At 37.5% G+C, this 22,366-nt stretch overlaps 1 protein-coding gene across 1 annotated transcript in view; it reads left to right on the forward strand.

The window, feature by feature from the left end:
• The window catches only part of dapk1 (death associated protein kinase 1), a 65,816-nt gene that overhangs the window by 33,814 nt on the left and 9,636 nt on the right, over positions 1-22,366 (forward strand). Inside the window, exons 4-18 of the mRNA XM_023344186.1 lie at positions 915-1,053; positions 1,996-2,125; positions 3,152-3,200; positions 3,355-3,381; positions 6,345-6,497; positions 9,358-9,403; positions 9,533-9,622; positions 10,475-10,567; positions 13,628-13,747; positions 15,224-15,322; positions 16,901-16,999; positions 18,513-18,611; positions 18,702-18,899; positions 19,175-19,372; positions 21,108-21,206. Coding sequence (XP_023199954.1) covers positions 915-1,053; positions 1,996-2,125; positions 3,152-3,200; positions 3,355-3,381; positions 6,345-6,497; positions 9,358-9,403; positions 9,533-9,622; positions 10,475-10,567; positions 13,628-13,747; positions 15,224-15,322; positions 16,901-16,999; positions 18,513-18,611; positions 18,702-18,899; positions 19,175-19,372; positions 21,108-21,206 — 1,639 coding nt within the window. The remainder of the gene's footprint in view (positions 1-914; positions 1,054-1,995; positions 2,126-3,151; positions 3,201-3,354; positions 3,382-6,344; positions 6,498-9,357; positions 9,404-9,532; positions 9,623-10,474; positions 10,568-13,627; positions 13,748-15,223; positions 15,323-16,900; positions 17,000-18,512; positions 18,612-18,701; positions 18,900-19,174; positions 19,373-21,107; positions 21,207-22,366) is intronic.

Raw genomic sequence — 22,366 nt, forward strand, 5'->3', positions numbered from 1 at the left:
AAACATGTAAGTGTGAAAATATTTAAATTGGCTATCTGCTCTCACTTCTGCTTCCTTCGTCACGCTGCAGGTTTGTCCTCGTGCCTTCATCACTTCCTGTTCCTCACCCTCCCATCACTGCCGCTACCATGAACATCAGTAATTATGTTACATCGCTGTGGGTTAATTAGCTGAGCCTCTGCTGCCAAGGAGAATTGATTATCTGATTGTAGGTGTGCAAAAACTGATCAGTTGCTCATTAGTGAAGCTGTGCAGGTATTTATTAAGATTTAAAAGAATTTCATGTTGAGGTTTGAAGTTTCATTTGTATCTGCTTTCGTAATAAAATCAAGTTTTCAGGATTAAATATTAAAAGTTAATGATGATGAAAACTATTTTAGATGTTAATTGGCCTTCAAATGCAGCCTGGAGAAATCTGGGTTTTAATTATTTAGATTTGTATTCAAATAAAGAATCTTTTATTTTTCACTCTGTGGTCCAAGACATCCATCCGTTTGTTTGTTCATCCAGCCATAAATTTTTCCTTCCTTCCTTTAAGTGTCTTTTGTAAATTCATAAGTTTATTATATATTTGTATTTTTCTTTAATAATCAGATAAAAACATTTGAGATCTTTGGATTAAATAATTAGGAATCTGTTAAGAAGCCAGATTTTAAATCTAAGCTAAAGCTAATTTTTTTTTCCAGTTATCATTTTTAGAAGGCATGTTCCAGGTCACATATTGTTTTTTAAAAAGCCGTTTTAATCAAGGATCTTTTTAAATCTGCTATAAAGTTCAAAGTGAGCTGAACTCGGTTCTTTCCCACTGCGAAGCCGTTAAATCGGTTCAGGTTGATTGGATCTCAGGGATTTGCAGCTTCCTCTGATCGGATCCTTTCCCCTCATTGCTCTCCTCTTTTTCTTTTTGTTTTTAGTGTTGCTGGCGGTGAGCTCTTTGACTTCCTGGCAGAGAAGGAGTCTCTGAGCGAAGAGGAGGCCACTCAGTTCCTGAAGCAGATCCTGGACGGAGTCCTCTACCTACACTCCAAGCAGATCGCTCACTTCGACCTGAAGGTACAGCAGGCTCAGCTCCTTTAATGTTTTCAGCTTTATTTAGATAAAAAATAACTTTATTCACAGAAATCCCTGAGCAGAGCTGGAAATCTGAACAAACTACTGATTCTTTTGCATAAACTCGCCTCCTTTAAACGAGTCCTCACTTTTTATTTTATTTTTCTGCTTTGTTGCTAATGTTGTTAGCATTGTGACTCATTTGTTGTTTTCTATCGAGTGGGGGAGAAACTGTGAAAGGTCAAAGTTCACCCCAGCACAGAAGGCACGATAAACTTGGCCTCTGTTTCCTGTGAACTCTTGTTGTGATCGATTGATTGGTAAAATGTTGGAGCTGATTATTGATCAGTTTTCCTCTACGTTGTGTTTGGAGAAAAGTTCGGTTCTCTTAATTCGTCCTGCAGACGGATGAAACTCTTTGATCGATCCAGATATTTTATTGACGCCTGCAGCATCTGCAGTTTGGCAGAACCAGTAACTGGTGACGCTGCCTCCAGCTGGGAACTCACTGGCTCAGCCGGGACAGAGTCCAGTACAGTCCTACAGACCTGACTCAGGTCTTTAAACAGACTCCTATCAGTTGAATAATGTGTCGTAACTGCAAGACTGAACACGTTTAATCCTGGACCAGCTGATATTCTGGATGTCGTTATAATCTAATCTTTGTTTGCTGAGCAGAAACGAATCAATAAAGTCAAACTAAAGTTCGTTTTATCAAACTTTCTGTTTCTACCCGTTAACTAACCTCATGCATGTTTAAATAATTACTGTGACGGCCTGTTGTTTTGGGTTGTATAAAATCCACCTCTGCCTTCCTAGACAGGATCCCTCTCATGTTTTGCATAACATTCCCATGGGACTCTTTCCTGCCCAGTTCTAACTGGTCCCAGTTCTAACTGGTCCCAGTTGGATGTCCTGCTCTAACTCGTTGTTGTTTCGCTGCAGCCGGAGAACATCATGCTGCTGAACCGCTCAATGCCTCACCCGCGCATCAAGCTCATCGACTTCGGACTAGCGCACAAGATCGACTTCGGAAATGATTTCAAGAACATTTTTGGGACTCCAGAGTTTGTAGGTGAGACTGATTTCTGTAAACATGTTTGTATCTGCTGCACACCCAGTGTTCCTGGTTTCATCCCTGGGGTTTAACAGGAGCAGGTGCTAACTGCACCAAACATTTGATAATTGACGGGAGATTACCAGGAATGTCTCACATGCAAACCACAGGCACACGCAGCGCCATCTGGCCTTTAAATAGGCCGACTGCCAACGGCTCCAGCCTCCGACTGGCCTCTTCCAGCACCAGGCAGCCTGTGAGTTTTTATCAGCCGAGATGTTGCTGAAGCCACATCTGCATGCTGGCTGTGTAAAATCAACATAAACTTAATTACTGCAGGATGGAGAGGCTGCAACACTCCACTCAAGAAGGAATGAGGGTCATTTGCATACTTTCCCCTGCTGCAGTTTGCATCAAAATCATATCAGGATATAACGAACATCTTCAAGTCATGATGGCAGTTTACATCAGTATTCTATCAGTTTGGTTATTTTACAAATATGAATGACGACTTTATAGACTAATTGTTTTGTGTTTGTTGTTAGTTTATAAAATATGCAACTGAATGCAGATTCAAATGAGGAGGAAAAACATTCACAGATATTATTTTATCTAAGTTTACATTCACACAGCAAGTCTTGAAAAGATTGAAACTGAGTCACATTTGGGCAAAAATAACGTCTAATTTTGTTTGCATTTACCTGCCTAATGTAAAAGAAATCCTAAAATGATAAGCGGTATGTACTAGATGTTATCCTTCAAATCTAATTTCTTCCTCAATAACTCCTTTGTGTCTGAAGAGAAGCGTAGTAAATCTGTAATTTTTCACACATCTGAGAAAGTGTGAAGAGAAAAGAAAAAGCCACATTTTCACACCTCACAGGTTTAGGCTTAAGAGCCGCCGAGTTTTCTTACACGTCTAAAGAAATTATTGATTGAAAACCAGCTGAAAATGTGCAGCAAAAGGACTGAATCTGGATAATCAGTGGACGTGTGATTTGCAGGTTGGCCTGAATATTAAAAACCTTCTGTTTGGCTTCACAGCTCCAGAAGTAGTGAACTATGAACCTTTGGGCCTGGAGGCGGACATGTGGTGAGTAAACGAGCAGCTGGTCTGGGAATGAGCAGGATGTGATGTGATGTTTGAGCTTCAGGTGAAAATCTCATGCAAAGGCAATTTACTTCTTTACATGATGCTCGCATGTTAAAAATGTTTCATGCTAAAGTTATTACTTCTGTCTTTGCAGGAGTATCGGGGTTATAACCTACATCCTGTAAGTAACGTCTTGGACTCCCAGGAATATTTTTTATATGTTGATTTATAAGCGACTCCAACAAAAGCTATTTTATCAATTTTAGTTTTCATTAAAAAACACATTTTTCAATGTTTTTATTGTTTTAGTTTGAGCTTTAGACAACTGTAGTGTTAAGCACCCTTCCACTAATGGGGGAGCTAATTTGTTTTTATTTAGCACTTCAGCTAACTTTGAAAACATTTAGCGCACTTAGCTTTCCCTAATGTAATTTTTCTTGATAAATAATGAAGAAAATAAGACATAAACATAAATGCAGTATCTAAGAAGATTATGAAACATGTAAATTATAATGTAAAAATTAAATTGTGCCTGAGAATTGTAGTCTTTGAATTGAAGTTGGGGCTTTAACATTAGCATGTTGGTTTAGCCCTTTAGCTTTATCTGAACTCGTGTTTATGATTAGGGTTTGGTGTTAGTGTAGTTTTAACGTTTGTGTTAGCGGTAGCCTCCATTCGATATCTGTTAGAAAACTTTGTTTGTTTTCAACTTTAGAAGATTTCCAGTCTCATCCCAGAGCAAAAAAAATCTCAAATCAGAACCAGAATTCACTTTTGGAGCTGGGCGCCCGGGTTTCCGTTTGAACCTGTACCTCTGGGTAGACGGGCGGCGACTCTAGGCCAACTAAAATTTTTAGCCATTTTATCAGAAATGTTTGCTGATATTAAGCTTAGAAACAACCAACCCTGACCTGTACGACCAGCAGCTTTCATCGCTGCAGGGACTGTTTTCGGCTGCAGAGACCTGTCAGCGCAGTTTAATTCAGCAGCAGAGGATAAGGTCCTGGCCCCAGCATCCAACAGATCACCCGCTGTGGTCTCATCATCATCTTCTTCATTTTATAGCCACATTACAATTCAGAGTGACATATGCAAATAATGTACACACAAAAATATGTTGCTAAGTCGAAACACAAAGGCGAATGTGCCCACACATGAATTTTAAATACACTTCAGCTCTATAAATGCAGCCTGTTGAAGCTAAATGTTGTATCCGATAGCTGCTCTTCAATATCGCTGTTGGAAGTGATTTCCTCGCATAACAACATACTAATAATTGCATACTCATGCACTTGCTGCTTGCATGTATGATCTGCATTCATGCTGTCAGCCCACACAACTGTCACAGCTCTGTGAGCCAGAGCAGAAAATAGATTGCTCGGTGTCTGTTCTGGTAGCAGAAACACAGATTCACAGGATTTCAGAGGCTGAATAGGCTTTAGCTAAAGCTACCAGGAATAAATTCAGTTCTTTTCGGTTTCTGTGGTGTTAAAACTGATTTATGCTTTTAAATATGACCAAAAATTATGAATTTGGACGAAACTTTGGTTAGAAATTCAGACTTCAAGTCCATTGTGAAGATCTTGAATGTAGGGCTGAGGCGATTAATCCGATTAATTGATTATTCAATTAACTAATTTAGTAATCAATTAATCATTGAGTATATACATTCCAAAAAGGGCATTTGCTGAAAGAACAACTCATTCAGAGCAAGAATTAAGCTAAAGATGTACAAAAAAATATATGTGCATTTAAAATAAATTTAAAAAATCCTTTTGTCTGAAAAAATGTTCGACCCAGAATTCAAGTGGCAGTTTTAGCTTCACTTTGTTCAAATTCTGTCCTAATTCACCTAATTGGTTCATCCAGAAAATAATCAACAGATCAGCCCTACGCTGCACTGAAGGAGCTGAGATTTTCACATTTTGATGTTATTATTTTTTATTTACAAATGATCAAAAGTACACTAAAAAAATGCTATATTGCATTTTAGGCAATAAGGTGTTTTCTTTATTTAAGAAATGAACTAACAGTTGTATTTTTTCATCGGATCGCTAACATTGTGAAATAGGGCTGCAAGTATTAACTGATGATTATTTTAGCTCTGATTGGTTGTTTGTAGTTGCGTTGGGAGAAGGCAGAGGAGCTCGATTCTCTGTCTCATACCGTATCGTCACGACATGGTGACAGCAAAATATGTAAGAAAATGTATTTTCTATGAAAGTGACATACTGCAGCGTTAAATGCAAAATGAATTTATTTTTGTACAGTTTTGTCTCAATTATTGTCTATTTGCTCCATTTAACGATTACTGAATTAGTTGGCGATTATTTGAATAATCGATTCATCACGATTAATTGTTTCAACTCTGATGTATAAAATAAACTTACGTGGTTGAATAAAAAATATGCAGAATGTTTACATTTCTTTTATCCAATTAATTGACTAATCGTCAGAATAATCCGTTGCTAAAATGATCATTAGTTGCAGCCGAACTTGAATCATGGTTTTATAACGTTCCCACTCAGGTTGAGCTTGACCTCGCACCACCGCCATGTTTCCTCCCAGCTGACATGTTAATTAGCGGCTGGCCGAGCAGAACAGCGTTTTTTTGAGGAACCCCTGAAGGCTTTTTTCGTTGTTCTAATCGGCCTCCTATCTGCCCAGACATGCTTCTCTCTCATGGCTGTGTGCACATCGCTCATTTGCTGCATCTGCTTCCACTTTATGTGTGAAATCAGCAGATTGGTGGGAAGGTGCATTAACATTCCTGCGCTCCACCCAAACTGGGAGCTCTCCAGCTGGCTGTCCTGCAGCTAGAACACACTAAATAGTTTGAGTCTCATAGCAAAGAGGGATTTATGAGTCACCATTAGCTGCTACTCAGCTCGTTAATACCATTCCCCCATCAAAGGCCTTAATCTCAGCTTGACGGAGCAAATCTTATCAGCAGATGAATAGTGATTAGATGAATAAGTGTTTGGATGAAGTTCCTCTGATCCGCTGCTCTTTGATTATTAAACCCATTCGGATTTAGATGGAAAAAGAAACATGTTCCTGTTAAAGCAGATAAGACTGTGCGTTATAAAGAAATGCATTTTTGAGAACATTTTGAGTCTGAGGTGGTTTGTTTCCTCCATGCAGGCTGAGTGGCGCTTCTCCCTTCCTGGGCGACAACAAGCAGGAGACTCTGGCCAACGTGTCGGCCGTCGATTACACGTTCGACGAAGAGTTCTTCAGCAACACCAGCGCTCTGGCCAAAGACTTCATTAAGAGGCTTCTTATCAAAGATCCAAAGTATGCACAACCTTCCTCTCTCATTATTTACAGTACAAATATGTTAGTCATCTTTGATAGCAGTAGCTTATTTTGTCTCTGAAAACGTAGAAAATCTAAATTTTTAGAAAAAATGTGCAAGAAAGCAACCAGCTGAATGGGTAGAACAGCACTTCGCACCAATTTGATGGTTGAATAAAAAACTAACAGAATAAAAACAGCAAATTAAGGATGCACCAATATGAAGATTTAGGCCAATATCAACATCTGATATTAGTATTGCTGTTACTTCTAATATTTACCGATTTTATATATAATTTTCTGCTGTTTCAACCAAAACAGACAAGATAAAAATAAATATCAGTTGTTCTTATCAGCCCAGTTTTATCTGACCAAAACCGATACGTTATTAATATCGTCCGATACGATGTTGATGCTGATATATTGTGCATCCTACAGTACATATCTGTGTTGTTAAGCTCATTCGTCTATTTATTGAATAATTTAGCATCAAAAAGTGTTTTTCAATTGAAAATGTTTAATTTAATTGTTGACTATATGTTGTTTTCATGATGTAAAGCACTCACCCTACAATTAACCTGATTAAACATTTTAATTGAGTCTCACCTGTAGCACTTTTAGCCGGTAAAATAAGAGCCTTTATTTTGGAGAAACCTGGGTCTGTATCAATAATCATTGATTATGATTATTGATACATAATCAAATCGCCATCAGACTAAATTCTTTTTGAGTATTAATTATGGTTTTCATATCATAAAGTCATGAAAACCATAATTATTTGGAGACTTCCAGGAAGCCACAAGCTTGGAATTAGAGGTTAATTTCAATCAATCAAGTTTATTTTGTCGGTTTTACAGTTTTCTGGAAGTTTGTTCCAGATTTGTGGCGCATAGAAGCTGAATGCTGCTTCTCCATGTTCGCCTCGGGGGGCCTGCAAGGTTTACACAACAGCAGCAGATCTTTAAGCCATTTAGTGATTTATAAACTACCAACAGTAGTTTAAAGTCTCTTCTCTCAGTGAAGGACTTGTGAAGATGTTCTATCTTCCTGGTTTTAGTCAGGACGCTAGCAGCAGCGTTCTGGATCAGCTGATTTATTTGCAGTAATCAATGCGACTGAAGATAAACTCATGGATGAGTTCCTCTATCTCTTGCTGGGACATTAGTCCTTTATCCTGGAGATGTTCTTCAGGTGATGGAAGGCCGACTTTGTGACTGTCTTTATTTGGTTCTGAAGGTTCAGGTCTGATTCTAGTTGTCCTGAGTTTGTGCACTGTAGATGTTGGTAGAGGACATCATACCAGATGTTAATGAGTATGATGCTTTGGACCCGTTTCCCATCCAGAACCTGAATAGAGTAAATACCAGGACACTTGAAATAAAACCCGTCCGGACCAAAAAACTCTGACCCCCATTGAAAATGAAATGCGTGTTCTCCAAGCATCCTGTTTTTGCTATTATCCCTGGACTGGATCCCCAGTAACTGTGAATTACTTCCTCATGCTCAGCTTGTACATGTTGTGTTTCTGGCCAGATTTTCACAGATATTCTGAACACAACCTCCTTGTTTCTGGGCAAAATGTCCTCTGGCGCCGGTTCCTGAAATTGTTCCGACTGTGTTTGGTCCTCATTAGAGTTGCTCCAGCAACAGCTCAATGGCTGTAGCTGCACCTAGAGACAGTAAATGCCATCAAACCCCCTTTTCTTTCCTTAAATCACTGCTTTCTCCTTCGGCCTAATGAGGCGAGGGGAAGGAGGGAGAATCAGGGCAGTAGGTGTGGAGGTAATTTCATTTGTGAAGAAAGAAAATAAACATTTGGGAAAGACGACAAACTGACCGGAGAAACGATCTGATGCGGCTTTTCGATTCACAGACTGGATTTAACTCAGTGGATGTGGTTTTGAATTGATCCGCATCATGATCAGACATGAATCATCTCAGCAAGAAAGAAGATTAATAAAGATATTTAAGAGATAAAATGAGGCTTATTATTTTCCCAGTGACTCTGGAATAAAGCTTTTTCTGATACTCCTCAAAGTTTTGGGGTAGAACTGCAAAAACAAAATATTACCTTTTTTTTTGGTCTGGTTTCTAGTGCAAATATCTTAGTACAGTTGAAATGAGACTAAAATAAAATATGTAACTTTTAAACAAGATATAGATGCTTGTTTTTAATAAATAATTTCTTAATATTAGTACTGTACTGAAAGTACTGGTTGATTTGGCAGATTATTTCACTTGGTAAAAATACTTGGTAAGGTTTGGAGATTTTGCAGTGAACATAATTAAAAAGGTTTTTATTTTAGTATCTTAAATGCAAACATTTTTTTTTGTACGATTCTGGTTGAATTAAAGCTCTAGTTGTGTTTTTTTTAGCAAAAGGCCTTTATGTGAATCGATATACTCCATTTAACAATTAATTGATTACTGAATTAGTTAACGATCATTCCAATAATCGATTAATCGTGAATAATATGATTAATCGTTTCAGCCCTAATGTATTTTCATCAAACCATTTGACACTTCATCTGCCTTATTTGAGTGGTATGTTCTCTTGTTTTTCCTGTTTTGAAGAGTGGTTAACATCCCACAGAGAAACTTTAAGTGGTTAAATAAAAAGGGATGTAAACATTTAAAGGATGATTCATTTATATATTTTTAAAGAACTGGATTCCAATAGTTGGTTTGAATTAAAGACAGTCGATCCTCAGCAGGTACCAGCTCATCTCTGTTGCCTCTTTTTGTTTTATTGTTTTAAATCAATCTGCAGGATAAATTCTTCTCTTGTGAAATACAAAAGAGCATAACCTTGTTAAAAATGTTATTTTTCTGTTCATGTTCATTTTATTTCTGTTTTCAGAAAGAGAATGACGATTCAGGACACCCTCCTGCACCCCTGGATCAAGGTAAGACGCTGCTCTGTGGATAATCTTTACCTAATTTAAAACATCCACTGCCTTGCCTGCAGTGTTTTGTTTGATTTTGGATTTGAGAGCTAATTTTTTTCTTTTCTTCGGTCTTGTTTGTGAAATCAGCCAAAAGACACTCAGCAAGCACTGAGCAGGAAGGAGTCAGCCGTCAACATGGAGAAGTTTAAGAAGTTTGCAGCTCGAAGGAAATGGAAAGTAAGTGATTCTGTCATTAATTCACTTCCTGCTGCTGTTGTATAACTTGATGAAGCCTCTGTTTGCTCGCCGGCTTTGACTCCCATTAACTGACTCAACAAAGTACTAGACTGTATAAAATGCATTGATTATCAGTAGCTAAATGCCATTCCTGTTGTTTTTGTCTCCTGCCTGAGCTCTTTATCCACTGTTGGCATTTTATTAACATGACTGCAAAGCAATATTTACAAAATCCTTAAACTTGATAATCCAGCTTAATTAAATCTGCCTTATGGAGAATAAATAACCTGGCAAGTCTGATAAACTTCCTAATGACTGCAGATGGAAATTATTAAAAATGCTTCCACGGTTTTGTAAAAATGTGATTTGGTAATCTTCAAACTATTTTATTAAACGATTAAAACCTTATGGAGCATCAGCGCTGAGATTGTAAAAACATAGAAGGATTAACAGAGGAGCCATGTTGTGACGACTTCCTGAAGGCGGAGCTTCAGAAAGAGCAGGAGCTTCTTAAAGAGACAGAGACCCAATTTCAAGACGTTAAATGTCTTTTAAGTCTTAGCATTTTTTTTAAACAACTGAGGATTGTGTTATTAAATGGCTCAATGTGCCTGCAAAACTTAATACTGCCCTTTTAAAATGCATTTTTAAATTTTCTGACTAAGATCTTGGGCATTTCTGCTTTGAGTTTTCATGCAACCAAGTCACCAGAGGGTCAGTGGGATACTGACAGAAGTAGAGCAGAAAATCCCTCTACATGTCTGCTTGTCTGACCGTTGAGTCTCCTTAATGTGACTCGACATGAACTTTCTAAACTTGTGCTCGTTTTTTTTTTTTTCCTTCTTTCTGCAGCAATCCGTCCGACTCATCTCCTTATGTAACCGCCTGTCGCGCTCCTTCCTGTCCAGGAGCAACATCAGCGTGGCGCGCAGCGACGACACGCTGGTGAGTCCCGGCCTCAGCGCCACGAAAAACCCAAACCGGTTCAGGATGGGCTGGGCTGTTCAGCCACATTACATCCCAGATCTTATCCACTCTGCAGTCTCTCTCTGTCTGTCTGCAGCATTAAAGTTTGTTTCTGTTATCCTCAGCGATCTGCCTGCTGGTTAAAGGGGGGAAACCCAGAGATAATTGGACTATTTAACAAGTTTTAGGTCACGTTCATTGATGTGGATTTGCTGCTGCTGCAGCTTGACGATCTTTCTCAGTTCAGTTTAATTTATTTTGGTAAATTATCAACATTACAAACAGTAAACAAAATACTACTTTACAAACCCATAATTTACCCATAATTCATATGTGTGTATATATATACGTACTATGTATATATATATATAGTAGATATATGCTACTGTTATGTAGCATACATCTACATAACAGTGTAAATTTTAATTGATTTTACATTTTAAGGCTCTTTTAAAATTCACCAAGAAAAGGACATAATTTGAGGTATTTAATTCATTCCACAGTTTTTTGCTAATAACTGAAACACATCTAAACTCTACCTGACTTTTCTGTTTATCATGTTCAAATATTAACAAACCTCATAAATTATTTTTTCTTAACTTAAATCATTTCTGAACTTCAGGAGGAAAACTTTTTTCCCCAAGGCTTTTTACATTACTTCCAGTATTTTTATATGTAAGATGTCTTTAAATTTTGAAGTATTACTTTGATTAAAAAGTTTATTAGTTGGTTTACGATATCCTTTTTATTGATAAGCCTAATAGATTATTTTGTAACTTAACTATTGCATCAAATGTCGTTTTACTTCCATTTCCCCAGATTTCTGAGCAATAAGACAAATAGTTAATAACCAATATGCAATCATTTTATTAAATTGTTTATTTTAAACAGTATTCTATTAGATTTTTGCTAATTTTTGTTTGTCTAGAATAATTCCTAAAAACGTCTCAAATTTGGTCCATTTCAACTCCATTTATGTGCAACTTTGCATTTTTATAGATCCGATTTCCAGAAAATAACAATAAGTGTAGTTTTTCTCTTTATTTAATGATGACTTATTAAAATCAAGCCACATTTTCATCTTGGCTAGCTCTTTTTCTACTGATTGCATTATCTTTCCCAGAAATCTAAAACTGGTTTATGTTATTTTTCCAGTTTTGTAGAACCAGGTTCAGCCAGTCGGAAAGTGGATGAGTCGGTTTGTAAACGGACGCCGACACACTGACCCTTTTATGCTGTTGCTGTTCGAGGTTTAATCATTGACAGAGCCTTAACGGTGGAGCAAAGCCACATCGCTGAAACTTCCTTATGTCTCAGGTGAATTTGGTTGTTGTGACTGCAGCGCCTCCTGTAGTTTACGGTCTGAACTGCAGCCACAGTGAACGCTCTGCTCTGGATCATTGGCTTATTGGCTGAGCTGGTCGGGCTGAAGACGTGTAGAGGCGTTGTGTCAGCTGGTGCAGTAAAGTTTGGTTGTGATTCATTGTTTTTATTCAAAGCAGTAAGACTCGACTTGAGAAATCCTCAACATTCTTTGTTAAACATTAAAATATCGTAAATCTGCTACGATTCTTGTAAATCTCTTCCAAAACTCTTGTCCTGCAGTTTCCCTTCTTTTTGGTGCGTTTTTGTCTAACCCACTTTTTTCTTTCACTGAACTTTCTTGGGTATCTGTGTAACCTTCTGCACCCTCTGAACACCTTAGTTTGTAGCCCCCACACTATGGAATAATTTTCTAATTTTTCTTGAAAATATGGTGAAGAACGCCAAATTACAATAAACTAATAACATTATTTATATATTATAATTTTTTTAAACAGGATATGATAGAGTAATTATTTAGTCAATAAAGAATTAATTAAATAAGCCCCAATTAATTTAAAACTGGGTAGATTTCATTTTTAAAACGATATAGTTGTTTTATATTTTTGTGCACATCATGAATTAATTTAAACTGTTAAATTAATCCATCAAAGTCAGTGGGCGGGACTAAGGGTGACCCTCACGTCTGATTGGCTGAAGCTGTTCTAGTCCCGCCCACTGAGTTTGATGGATGAAGTTGACAGTTTAAATTAATTCAGGATGTGCTTCAGCACAGGAACATGAAATAATTAAGTCATAAAATAATTATGTAGTTTTTTAAATTAACTAATACATTTAATTGAGGAACATATTTAAAAATATATTAATTTGTTTATTGTAATTTAGCATTGTTTCACTAAAATGACTGAAATAAATCTGAGATTATCAATTGTTTAGGTATAATTAGCATCCCTTGGTTTAGCAACCTTGAGTCCAAATGTTTCAATGCTTCAGTTTCTCTGGCGCAGCAGCAAGGTGATGTGGAGGAATGTTTCTGCGGCGTCGAGCTCGGCTGAACAAACGCCACATTAGCCTCCTGTCCTCCGTCCTCTTCACCTCCCGACCCGCCGTTCCTCGTCTCTCTGTGCAGCAGAGCATCGCAGCCCAAACATGAGCTCCACAAACGATTTGATCTCAAGGTTGTCGGTTATCTAGACAAATGGTTTTTATTCACTATTGCATAATTACTGCGTTCATTTAAATGCTGACTCATACCCTCACAGTTTAGATGGCCATGAGTTCTGTGGCGGAAAATATTATTAGATAATATATTCTGACTTTTCAACACAATCTCAAATGTTGATTATAAGAAAACATGTAACATTTTACATAAATCACATCAAATTTTATTTTATTCCCACAGTTTTTATGGTTTTTCTTTGGTTCTTTTCCATTTCTTGCTCGAGGAGAAAAGCAGTTTAATGAATTTGGCTGGCAGCCAATCAGAAAATGAGCATCAAAAATAACATTTAAATAAATTATACTAGCTTATATTTAATTTTTAATAATTTTTGGAAAACATTCACTATAATTACATTGTTTTTGTACGTTTTGCATGTTATTCCTAATCTTCTCTCCAACTTTCTGCTCTATCAAACTGCAGATAAAAAGAAAGGCAGAAACATGCTGAATAAAATTCACAGAGTGATAGAAATGTCTTTTTTTCCTTCTGAACAGGATGAGGAAGACTCCTTTGTGATGAAGGCCATCATCCACGCCATAAACGACGACAACGTTCCCGGGCTGCAGCATCTGCTCGGCTCTTTGAACAGCTACGACGTCAACCAGCCTAACAAGGTGATTCTCCGCTCGCTCTTATTCTGCCCTGCTAGATTTAGAGACGCAGAATTTCTGAAAATATTAGCAAATTTTCATCCCAGGGAGAGTTTTCACTCTGAAGCAGCTGATTGTCGAAGAAAGTCCAACATGCATCAGAGGTTGATAACCCTCCACACCACCAGGGGGCCCTCAAGAGCACCAAGCTAGCATAATAAATATATATATATTGTTTTTAAATAGCATTGAATAATACAAACTAAATGCTATTAATCATAGAAGAGCAATTTTTTTATTTCTTACAGTTGGTACACAAATAATTAATCTCTTCCTCTGTTGAGGAAATGAAAGATATTAAACTTGTTTACTGTAAATTCAGTGTTCAGAAACATCTCGCATATTTATGCTGCAAGTTTATTATTTTATAAATGAATGTTCAGTGAAAAATTAGGGATTTTACAGTGTAGAAACTCTGGCGCAGAATTTGGAAGTGGTTTAGCTAATCAGAACTTTATTTAGCTATAATCTGCGGGTCGTAAAAGGAAATGTGTGAGCTGGACAGGAAGGTGATCAAAGGGTTAAATGGACCAATCAGGTGTAAGATTTGGTTATTGATCAAAGGGAAATGCCGAAGTTGCTCTCAGGTAGGATTTTATTAGGGTCAATAATCCAACCGTCCTGCTGATCTGTGGAGGATCCAAAGTGTTCAAACGCAGAACAGGGTTCCTGTTCCCAGCAGTTTATTCACAAACATGTTTATTTTCTTTTTTTTATCTTATTAGATGATACAAAACTACAGTTGACTTTTCTACAACAGCATATTAGAGGCATTGTAGACAGGAAGAAAAAACATTTTCTGCCAAAAAATCTCAAGAAATTTTCTAGAAAAAAATTTCTGAGTTTGAAAAGTAAAAAATTCAACTTTTGAAACCCAGAAATTTCCTTTTTATTATTTTTTACATTTTCTGAGATTATCCTCAAAATGTAAGTTTTTTTAAAGATGATTTTTTTTACTTTTCAAACTCAGAAATGTCCTTGTTTTTTTCAAATTTTGGAGATTAATCTCAAAGTAATTTCTTAGTTTTTGATGTTTTGCATATTTACAAAACATTGTAGGAATGTTGTCCTTCCATCTTTGTTTCCTTCTTCCTTCCTTCTGCCATCTTTCCTTCTCTCACTTCTTCCTTCCGTTTTTTGATTTCTGTCCTCTTGCTTTCATTTCTTTCTCTATTCCTTCCTTTATTTTTTCCTTCATTTTGTCTTCCTTCCCTCCTTAATTGTTTGCTTCCTTCCTACCTTCCTTTTCTTTCCTAATTTATTTCCTTCTTCTGTCCTTTCTTCCTTTTTCCTTCTTTCTTTCCTTCTTTCTTTCCTTTTCTTTCTTTCTTTGAGTCAGAAGTTTCTCTTTTCTTAGCTGGTTTCTCATTATAAGCTCATTACTTCCAGTTAAACTAAAAGCCTGATTCTGTTTTTTTTGGTTTGGGTTTTTTTTCGCAGCATGGGACTCCTCCGCTGCTGATTGCCGCCGGCTGCGGCAACATTCAGATCATCGAGGTGTTGATGAGAAAAGGTGCAGAAATCCAGGCTAACGACAAGGTGAGACCAGTTTGTTGTCGCCAGCGTGATTCTGATCCAGCTGAGGAGTTTATTAGACTCAATTAGATTCATTACAGCTGCGGCGAGGAGAGACTCTTAACTGCAAATGCATTAAATTAAGCTGGTTTATGTTGGTAAGATTTATTAACAAAATTAATTATTGCATATTTGTGTCTTATATCTAATTAAGGCTGCAACTAACAATTATTTATGTATTCTATCGATTATTTTGAGGATTAACTGATGAATATATGGATAGCATAAAGTGTTTAATAGATTTATTTTAATGCGAAATGTATATATTTCTTATACTGTTTTGGCTTAGTTACATCTGAGTAACTGAGTACTTTTTTGAGTCGTATTCTCCTGTTTACAATGAATCAATTACTAAATTGACGATTATTTCAATAATTGATTAATCATGAATAATCAGATTAATCGTTTCAACCCAATTTAGAATATATCAGTCAAATTCTAAAGGAACAAAGGATTTATTTGAGATTTTTATTTTTTACTTTACTATTCATTAAATATTTTGAGGTGTGGATTTCTTATGTTTTGTCTTTAAATTATTTAAAATGGAAAAAGATTCAGTGAAATGTTTTTTGTAAGTGGGTTGAATACTTTAAGATTTAGCTTTTTAAGACACCAAAAATAAATAAAATGTAAAATTCCATTCCACAACCTGTATGTCTTTGCACACAATGCTTTTTTTGTTTTCTTATGTCTATCAGTTTTTATTTGTAAAAACAGAAATGAGAAATATAAAACAGATAAAAGCCAAAGAGATGAACTAAGACGTGTATGGCATTGTGTGGATCAACGTCACAATAGAGTGAGTCAATGATTCTTGGTAATAAAGTAACAAGTCAAATTTTCAGCCTTTCCTGAAGGGGCGCATTAAACGAAAATCACTTTTTGCACATTTTTCTACTTTGGGTTTCTCCTGCTTCTAAAAATAAACCAACGCTTAAAAAAACACACCAGCCGGTTTTTGGTAATAAATTAATGTTTTTTGGTGTCTGGAAAATGAGCCTTTTCAAAAACCTCCAGAATGTAAAGTCACAAATCAGCAGGCACTGCCCCTCAAATAGTGACCCCAACTCGTTACTTAGCAACCCCAGCCAACCCCAGCCTGTTGCCTAGCAACCAAAAGCTGAGTTCCGGCAGTTCATTTGAATTTAAAGAGACAGGAACCCCAAACCTGAAAGGAGCTCAAATTAGTCAAAAACTAAGATTTTGTGCAAAGGAATGTAATGAACATGTTTTGTGTCACCAGTAAACCGACTGTAACCTGTTGGAGGAAACACAACATGTTTTACTTCCAGAAACGGCGTCTTCATCTCGTTTAGCGAGGATCATGTCTGAGCCGTCACGATAATGGATGTGCAAATTAAACACACAATGACACCACATTTGCTGCCAGCTCCCTTGTTAACCGTTGCCATGACAGCAGCTGGACTAATGCAACTTAGATTGCAGGACGTTAGCATGTCCCTGAAATAGTCCCGGGTGAAAACACGAGGTGTTTGTTTTTTAAATATTTGTGGGATAAAATGTGTGATGCTGTCCCGTCAGAGCGGAGCCAACGCCGTGTATTACGCAGCCCGACACGGACACGTCGACACGCTGAGGTTCCTCCACGAGAAGAAATGCCCTCTGGACGTCCAGGATAAGGCGAGTCACACACACACACACACACGTTAAAAACACACACACACGTTAAAAACACACACGGTCTCGCTACTGCTGCTCAGCTGCTCTCCGCCTCCCACCCGGCCGACCGCTTTGAAACCAACACAAACGCACTCAAGCTGAGGGAAAAGCGGTTACTCTGGCATTTTATCGGCTTATTTGTTGTTGCTATGGAGACGGAGAAAGATGGACTGTGTGTGTGTAAGTGTGTGTGTTTGTTTTTGATGCTGCTGGTGTGGGTTTGATTATACAGAGCTCAGTCTGACTCACTGAATCCCAGAAGCAGCTAAAATGCTTGAGTTTCATCTCAGTGCTTTCAAGGTTTTAAAGTGCTTGATTTCTGTATAAAGTCCTTGAAAGTTTGGGAAAACATTATTTACAAATAATTACATACACAAACATTTTTTTCTCACTGTCTGAAGTTAAATTACACTAAACTTTCTTGTTTTAGATCAGCTAGATTCACCAAAATTATTTCTATTTGCTAATTGACAGAAAGCTCAAAATAAGATTTCCTTAATTTTGGGAATCACATTATTGAAGCCAATTTTTTGTGTTTTTTATAGATTTAATGGAAGAATTATAATAAATTGTGAAAATCTTAAGACAAGGATTTCTTCTCTAATGTTAAGAATCTTTTCATTTCTGAAATCGCAGCCCGGTGGAATCGGCGGAAAACGCTCCAAAGGTTCAAAGTCAACTTTTAAAGACCGTCAGGAAGTCTGGGAAACTATTGATCAAGTCCACTTTAAAGATGACATGAACGTCTGACTGCTAAATGTAAAGAAACGAGGGATGACTCCAGACTTTTACAAAGTATTTTGCTTCCATTAGATTTTATTCTAAGTGGCCTCGTCTCCTACAAACGAGCAAACTCATCATCCAGGGTGCATCTTCACACAGGATCTCTCCTGTTACCGGCAGACAAGGCCTTTAAAAGCATTTCTAAAAAAAACTCCTAAATTTGACGCGTAAAATTCAGCAAACTGTTTTACCTTAAGTAAATAAAAATTGGTACATATGAGATTCTGTGGATATAATGAGTATCTAAGTAATGAGGATTTAATAATATATAGGATGAAAAAAATGCTAAATTTGAGACAGAAAAGTTATAAAAAATTCTGCAACAAAATATAGTTGCAAGACTATATTTTTTGTAAGAATGTTACAAAAGTACACTATCAGATCCAAAACCAGGAAGTGGACTACAGCACAGGGCATTCTGGGTAAATATAACCAAAGCAGACATGCTAGCCTAGCGCTAGCGGGAGAAATGGTTCATGGTCAATGGTTCAATCTGGCCTCGCTCTCATTTTGTTGCTCTGTCGTACGTCCTGTATTGTACGCTAACTTGTCTCTTGCTAGCTGCTGCATGTAAACACCTTGGATCCATGCTGGATTTTCAGCAGTAAACATGTTCCAGAGGTGAACAAGTTTCATCTTTAAGGTTGTAATTCTCTAAATCATGGGAATATTTGCTGTTTTTCTCCTGCAGTCTGGAGAAACGGCTCTCCATGTGGCGGCTCGCTACGGCAACGTGGATGTGGTGAGCTACCTGTGTAGCATCCGGGCCAATCCAGACCTGACGGACCGGGTGAGGGTCGACCCCTGGGTCAAACATGATGGATAGAAAGGTCATGAGGGAACCGGAGCTTCATGCTTTTATTTATTTTATGGTCTGCAGGAGCAGGAGACGCCGCTGCACTGCGCCGCGTGGCACGGCTACTCCGCTGTAGCCAGAGCGCTCTGCCAGGCCGGCTGCCATGTTGACGCCAAGAACCGTGAGGGGGAGAGTCCGCTGCTGACGGCGTCCGCCCGCGGCTTCGTGGACATCGTGGAGTGCTTGGTGGAGCACAAGGCGGACCTGGAGGCCACGGACAAGGTGAACACACTTCCTGTTTCCACTAGGAATCAGTTTTACCAATTATTTTTTTCACCAATGCGCTGATGATGTCATCACAGCAGGGTGTCCGTCTTGTTAGACAAGCATGTTTTACAGCTTCTTCTTATTTGGACTTTGAATTCAGTTCAATTCTGTTGTGATATTAGAGCCAAGCTAAGATTTATCAGTTTTTATTTCTTTATGTTTATCTATATTTTTGTTATTTAAATTTCTGGCCCGGTTTTGACCCGTTACTGACCCGGTTCTGTCGGCAGGACGGCCACACTGCGCTCCACCTGGCGGTTCGCCGCTGTCAGGTCGAAGTCGTCCGCTGCCTCCTCAGGCGGCGCTGCCACCTGGACCAGCAGGATCGCCATGGCAACACGCCGCTCCACATCGCCTGCAAGGACGGAAATCTGGCGGTCGTCACGGCGATGTGCAGCGCCAAGGCGAGCCTGGACCTGCCCAACAAGGTGAGCTCCGATCATCAGGAATGCTTCTACTACTGGAATGATGCATGCTGGGAAGTTTTAAAGGGACAGCGAGGAAAAACGCAGAGCAGGAAATATAAATCTGTTTCCAGGTGTTACTGTACTTTCTGCTCTTCAGTTCGTTCTATCCATCTAAAGTCCATCCATCCATTTTTCATCCATCCATCCATTTTTCCTGGAGTCACTCTGATGTTCAGACTGGAGAATCAAACTAACTATTCAGAAAGAACATGTATGTTCCAGAGATCAGCTGTTTTCACTTTTTAAAACTTCGCACTTTCTGCATTTTCAGCATCTTTAGTAGAGCTGAAATGATAATTAGATTAATCGTGATAATCGATCATTAAAATAATCGCCAACTAATTTAGTTAACTGGAGTAGACTCAAAAAAGGTGATTTGTTGAAAGACCAATATATCCAGAGTAATAATTAAACCAAAACTGTACAAAAACACATATTTATCATTTAAAATAACATGAAGAACTTTTCCTGTAAATATGTTTTACAGTCGCAGATTTAGGCCTTAAAATGTTAATCTTCTTTTAAGTACGATTTCTTTTTTTTCACACAGTGAACACCTAAACATACTGAGAAATTTGTGTAATTATATGAAACTAATTATAATAATAAACACAAACCTTCAAATGACAAAACGAAAAGCATAAATGGACATTTAAAGCTAATATTTCCATATTTACTTTGTTTAAAAAATAAATTGACTTGTTTTAATGTATTTCTAATATTTAGAAAGGCTGCAGAATGTGCAAACTTTTTAATCAATAACTAAAATAATCACCTTATTAATTAGATGCATCTTTGTTGAATTAAAAGTAAGAATATAACGTCGTGCTTATTACATTTTGCTTTCACCTTTGTGTCGTTGAAACTTTATTTCTCATCCGTCCTGTTAGGATGAAAAACTGTTTTCTCTGCGATTTAAATCCGATTGGACTCGGCCTTCCCACACACGTTGCTGATTTCACTTCCCACTTTGACTCTCTCATTTTAACGTATTCTGCTTTCAGTCAGGAACGTTTCTGACAGGGTGGTGATGCTTATCTGCCAGACATGGAGGGGTTTATGCTTTACGTTCCCTTATTAACGCTGCTTATGTAAAGCAGCGTTTCGCAGACTGCGTCACACGCTCTGCGTTCGTCTCCTCTGTCCGCTGGAAACAATGTGAGCGGATCAATGAGCAGGAGGGAGTGGAGATGATGCCATCCTGCTTACAGAGTCAGAAAGATGGAAGCTAGCTGGAGATAAAATTAGGCTTCATTTTGGGTTGGCGGTTAAGTTTTCTATAAGTGACAGATACGCTGCAAAAACACAAAATCTTACCAAGAATTTTTGGTCTAATTTCCTGTACAAATGTCTTATTGCGCTTAAAATAAGACATTCATGTTTATAAATCTATTTATTAGCTTTTCCATTTGATATGAATTTTTTTTTTTTTACATTACAAGTAGTTTATGTCAGCAGATTTTATGCTAGTCGACAAAAGTTAATGCCAGTCAGTTGGTTGTTTAAAAATAACTGAATAAATTTTGGAAAATTGTCAACGTCTACATAATCAAAATAGTTCAACCTTTTTTAGATTCTGCACCTATGAAAAACTGAAACTGCTACTATAACTAATAATAACAAATTTAACTGATAATTACTAATAAAAACTAGCAAACACTCTAAAAACTAACTGAATTTTTATTCTGTCGCCCAGCATGGACGGACTCCGCTCCACCTGGCTGCCGGAAACGGGAGCCTGGAGGTCGTCCGCCATCTTTGTCTGGCCGGAGCAAACATCGACGCCGTCACAAACGTAAGTCGGCAAATAACTACAGTTAATAAGCAACACAGCCTTATTTATATAGTAAAATATCTCCCTATTTAAAACTGTTTAATTGTTTGACGGGAAATTTGTAATTTTCTGACTGAGCTGCAGAGAAACTGGTAAACATCAGATCTGGTTCTGGAAAAATCCAACCTCAATATTCAAACTAACAAACAGACGAAAATTCTGCATTTATTGACCAAAGCTCAGAAATTTTCTAGTTTTTCTAGAAAATTTCACCAAGATGTCGAAGACAGACTCCACTCACAGGTCTTCCTCGTCTAGTTTTCTTTCTTCTTCTCCTTCCATTCACTTGTGGTTAATATTGTACAGTAGATTATGTTAAATGCATGTTTCATTTCCAACTTTCAGTTCAGAAAATTTCCACCTTTTTTTCGTGAATATTTTTTAGATTAATCTCAAAATTTCAGAGTTTTTTTTTCCTCACAAATTAAAAAAATTGAGCTTAGAAATTTCCAAGTTTTTTTCTATAAAATTTCTGAGATTAAGCTCAAAACTTTTGAGTTTTTTTCTCACAAACCTTTGGAGCTCAGAAATTTCTGAGTTTTTCTTGGAAATTTCTGAACTAATCTAAAAAATTCAGAGTTTTCTTTTCGCAAATTGTCTGAGTCTCAGAAATGTCCAAGTTTTGTCTAGAAAATTTCTGAGTTTCTTTGTAGAAAATGTCTGAGATTTATTTCTATAAAATTTCTGACTAATCTTAAAGAAGACTGTCTCCATTCAAAGCTCTTCCTCGTATAGTTTTCTTTCTTTTATCTTGTGGTTAAAATTGTATGACAGCTGATGTGAAATGCATGTTTAATCCAGGAATGTTTAATTCATTTTCCATCCGGCTGTTTTGTGTCGTGATGCTGCAGAAGAGCGAAGAGCTGAAGGGTCTCTGTTTATTTCTGGGATTTTCTCCTTCAAACCAATAAATGTCTTAAATTCAGAAACTTTTTATGACTGAATCTGTCAGGCTGCTTGTACAATTGTTCGTCGTCCTTTTAAACTTTAGCAGCAGTTATGTAATAACATGTGGAACTGATTCTGCCTCCGGTTTGTGTGATTAACAAGCCGAATGTTCGGCGCTGGTTGCCAAGCATCAGTCCTAGTAATTGTGACACCTTCCATCTGTAGCCGTCTGA

This window comes from Xiphophorus maculatus, chromosome 12, assembly GCF_002775205.1.
Source record: "Xiphophorus maculatus strain JP 163 A chromosome 12, X_maculatus-5.0-male, whole genome shotgun sequence".
Taxonomy (NCBI): Eukaryota; Metazoa; Chordata; class Actinopteri; order Cyprinodontiformes; family Poeciliidae; genus Xiphophorus; species Xiphophorus maculatus.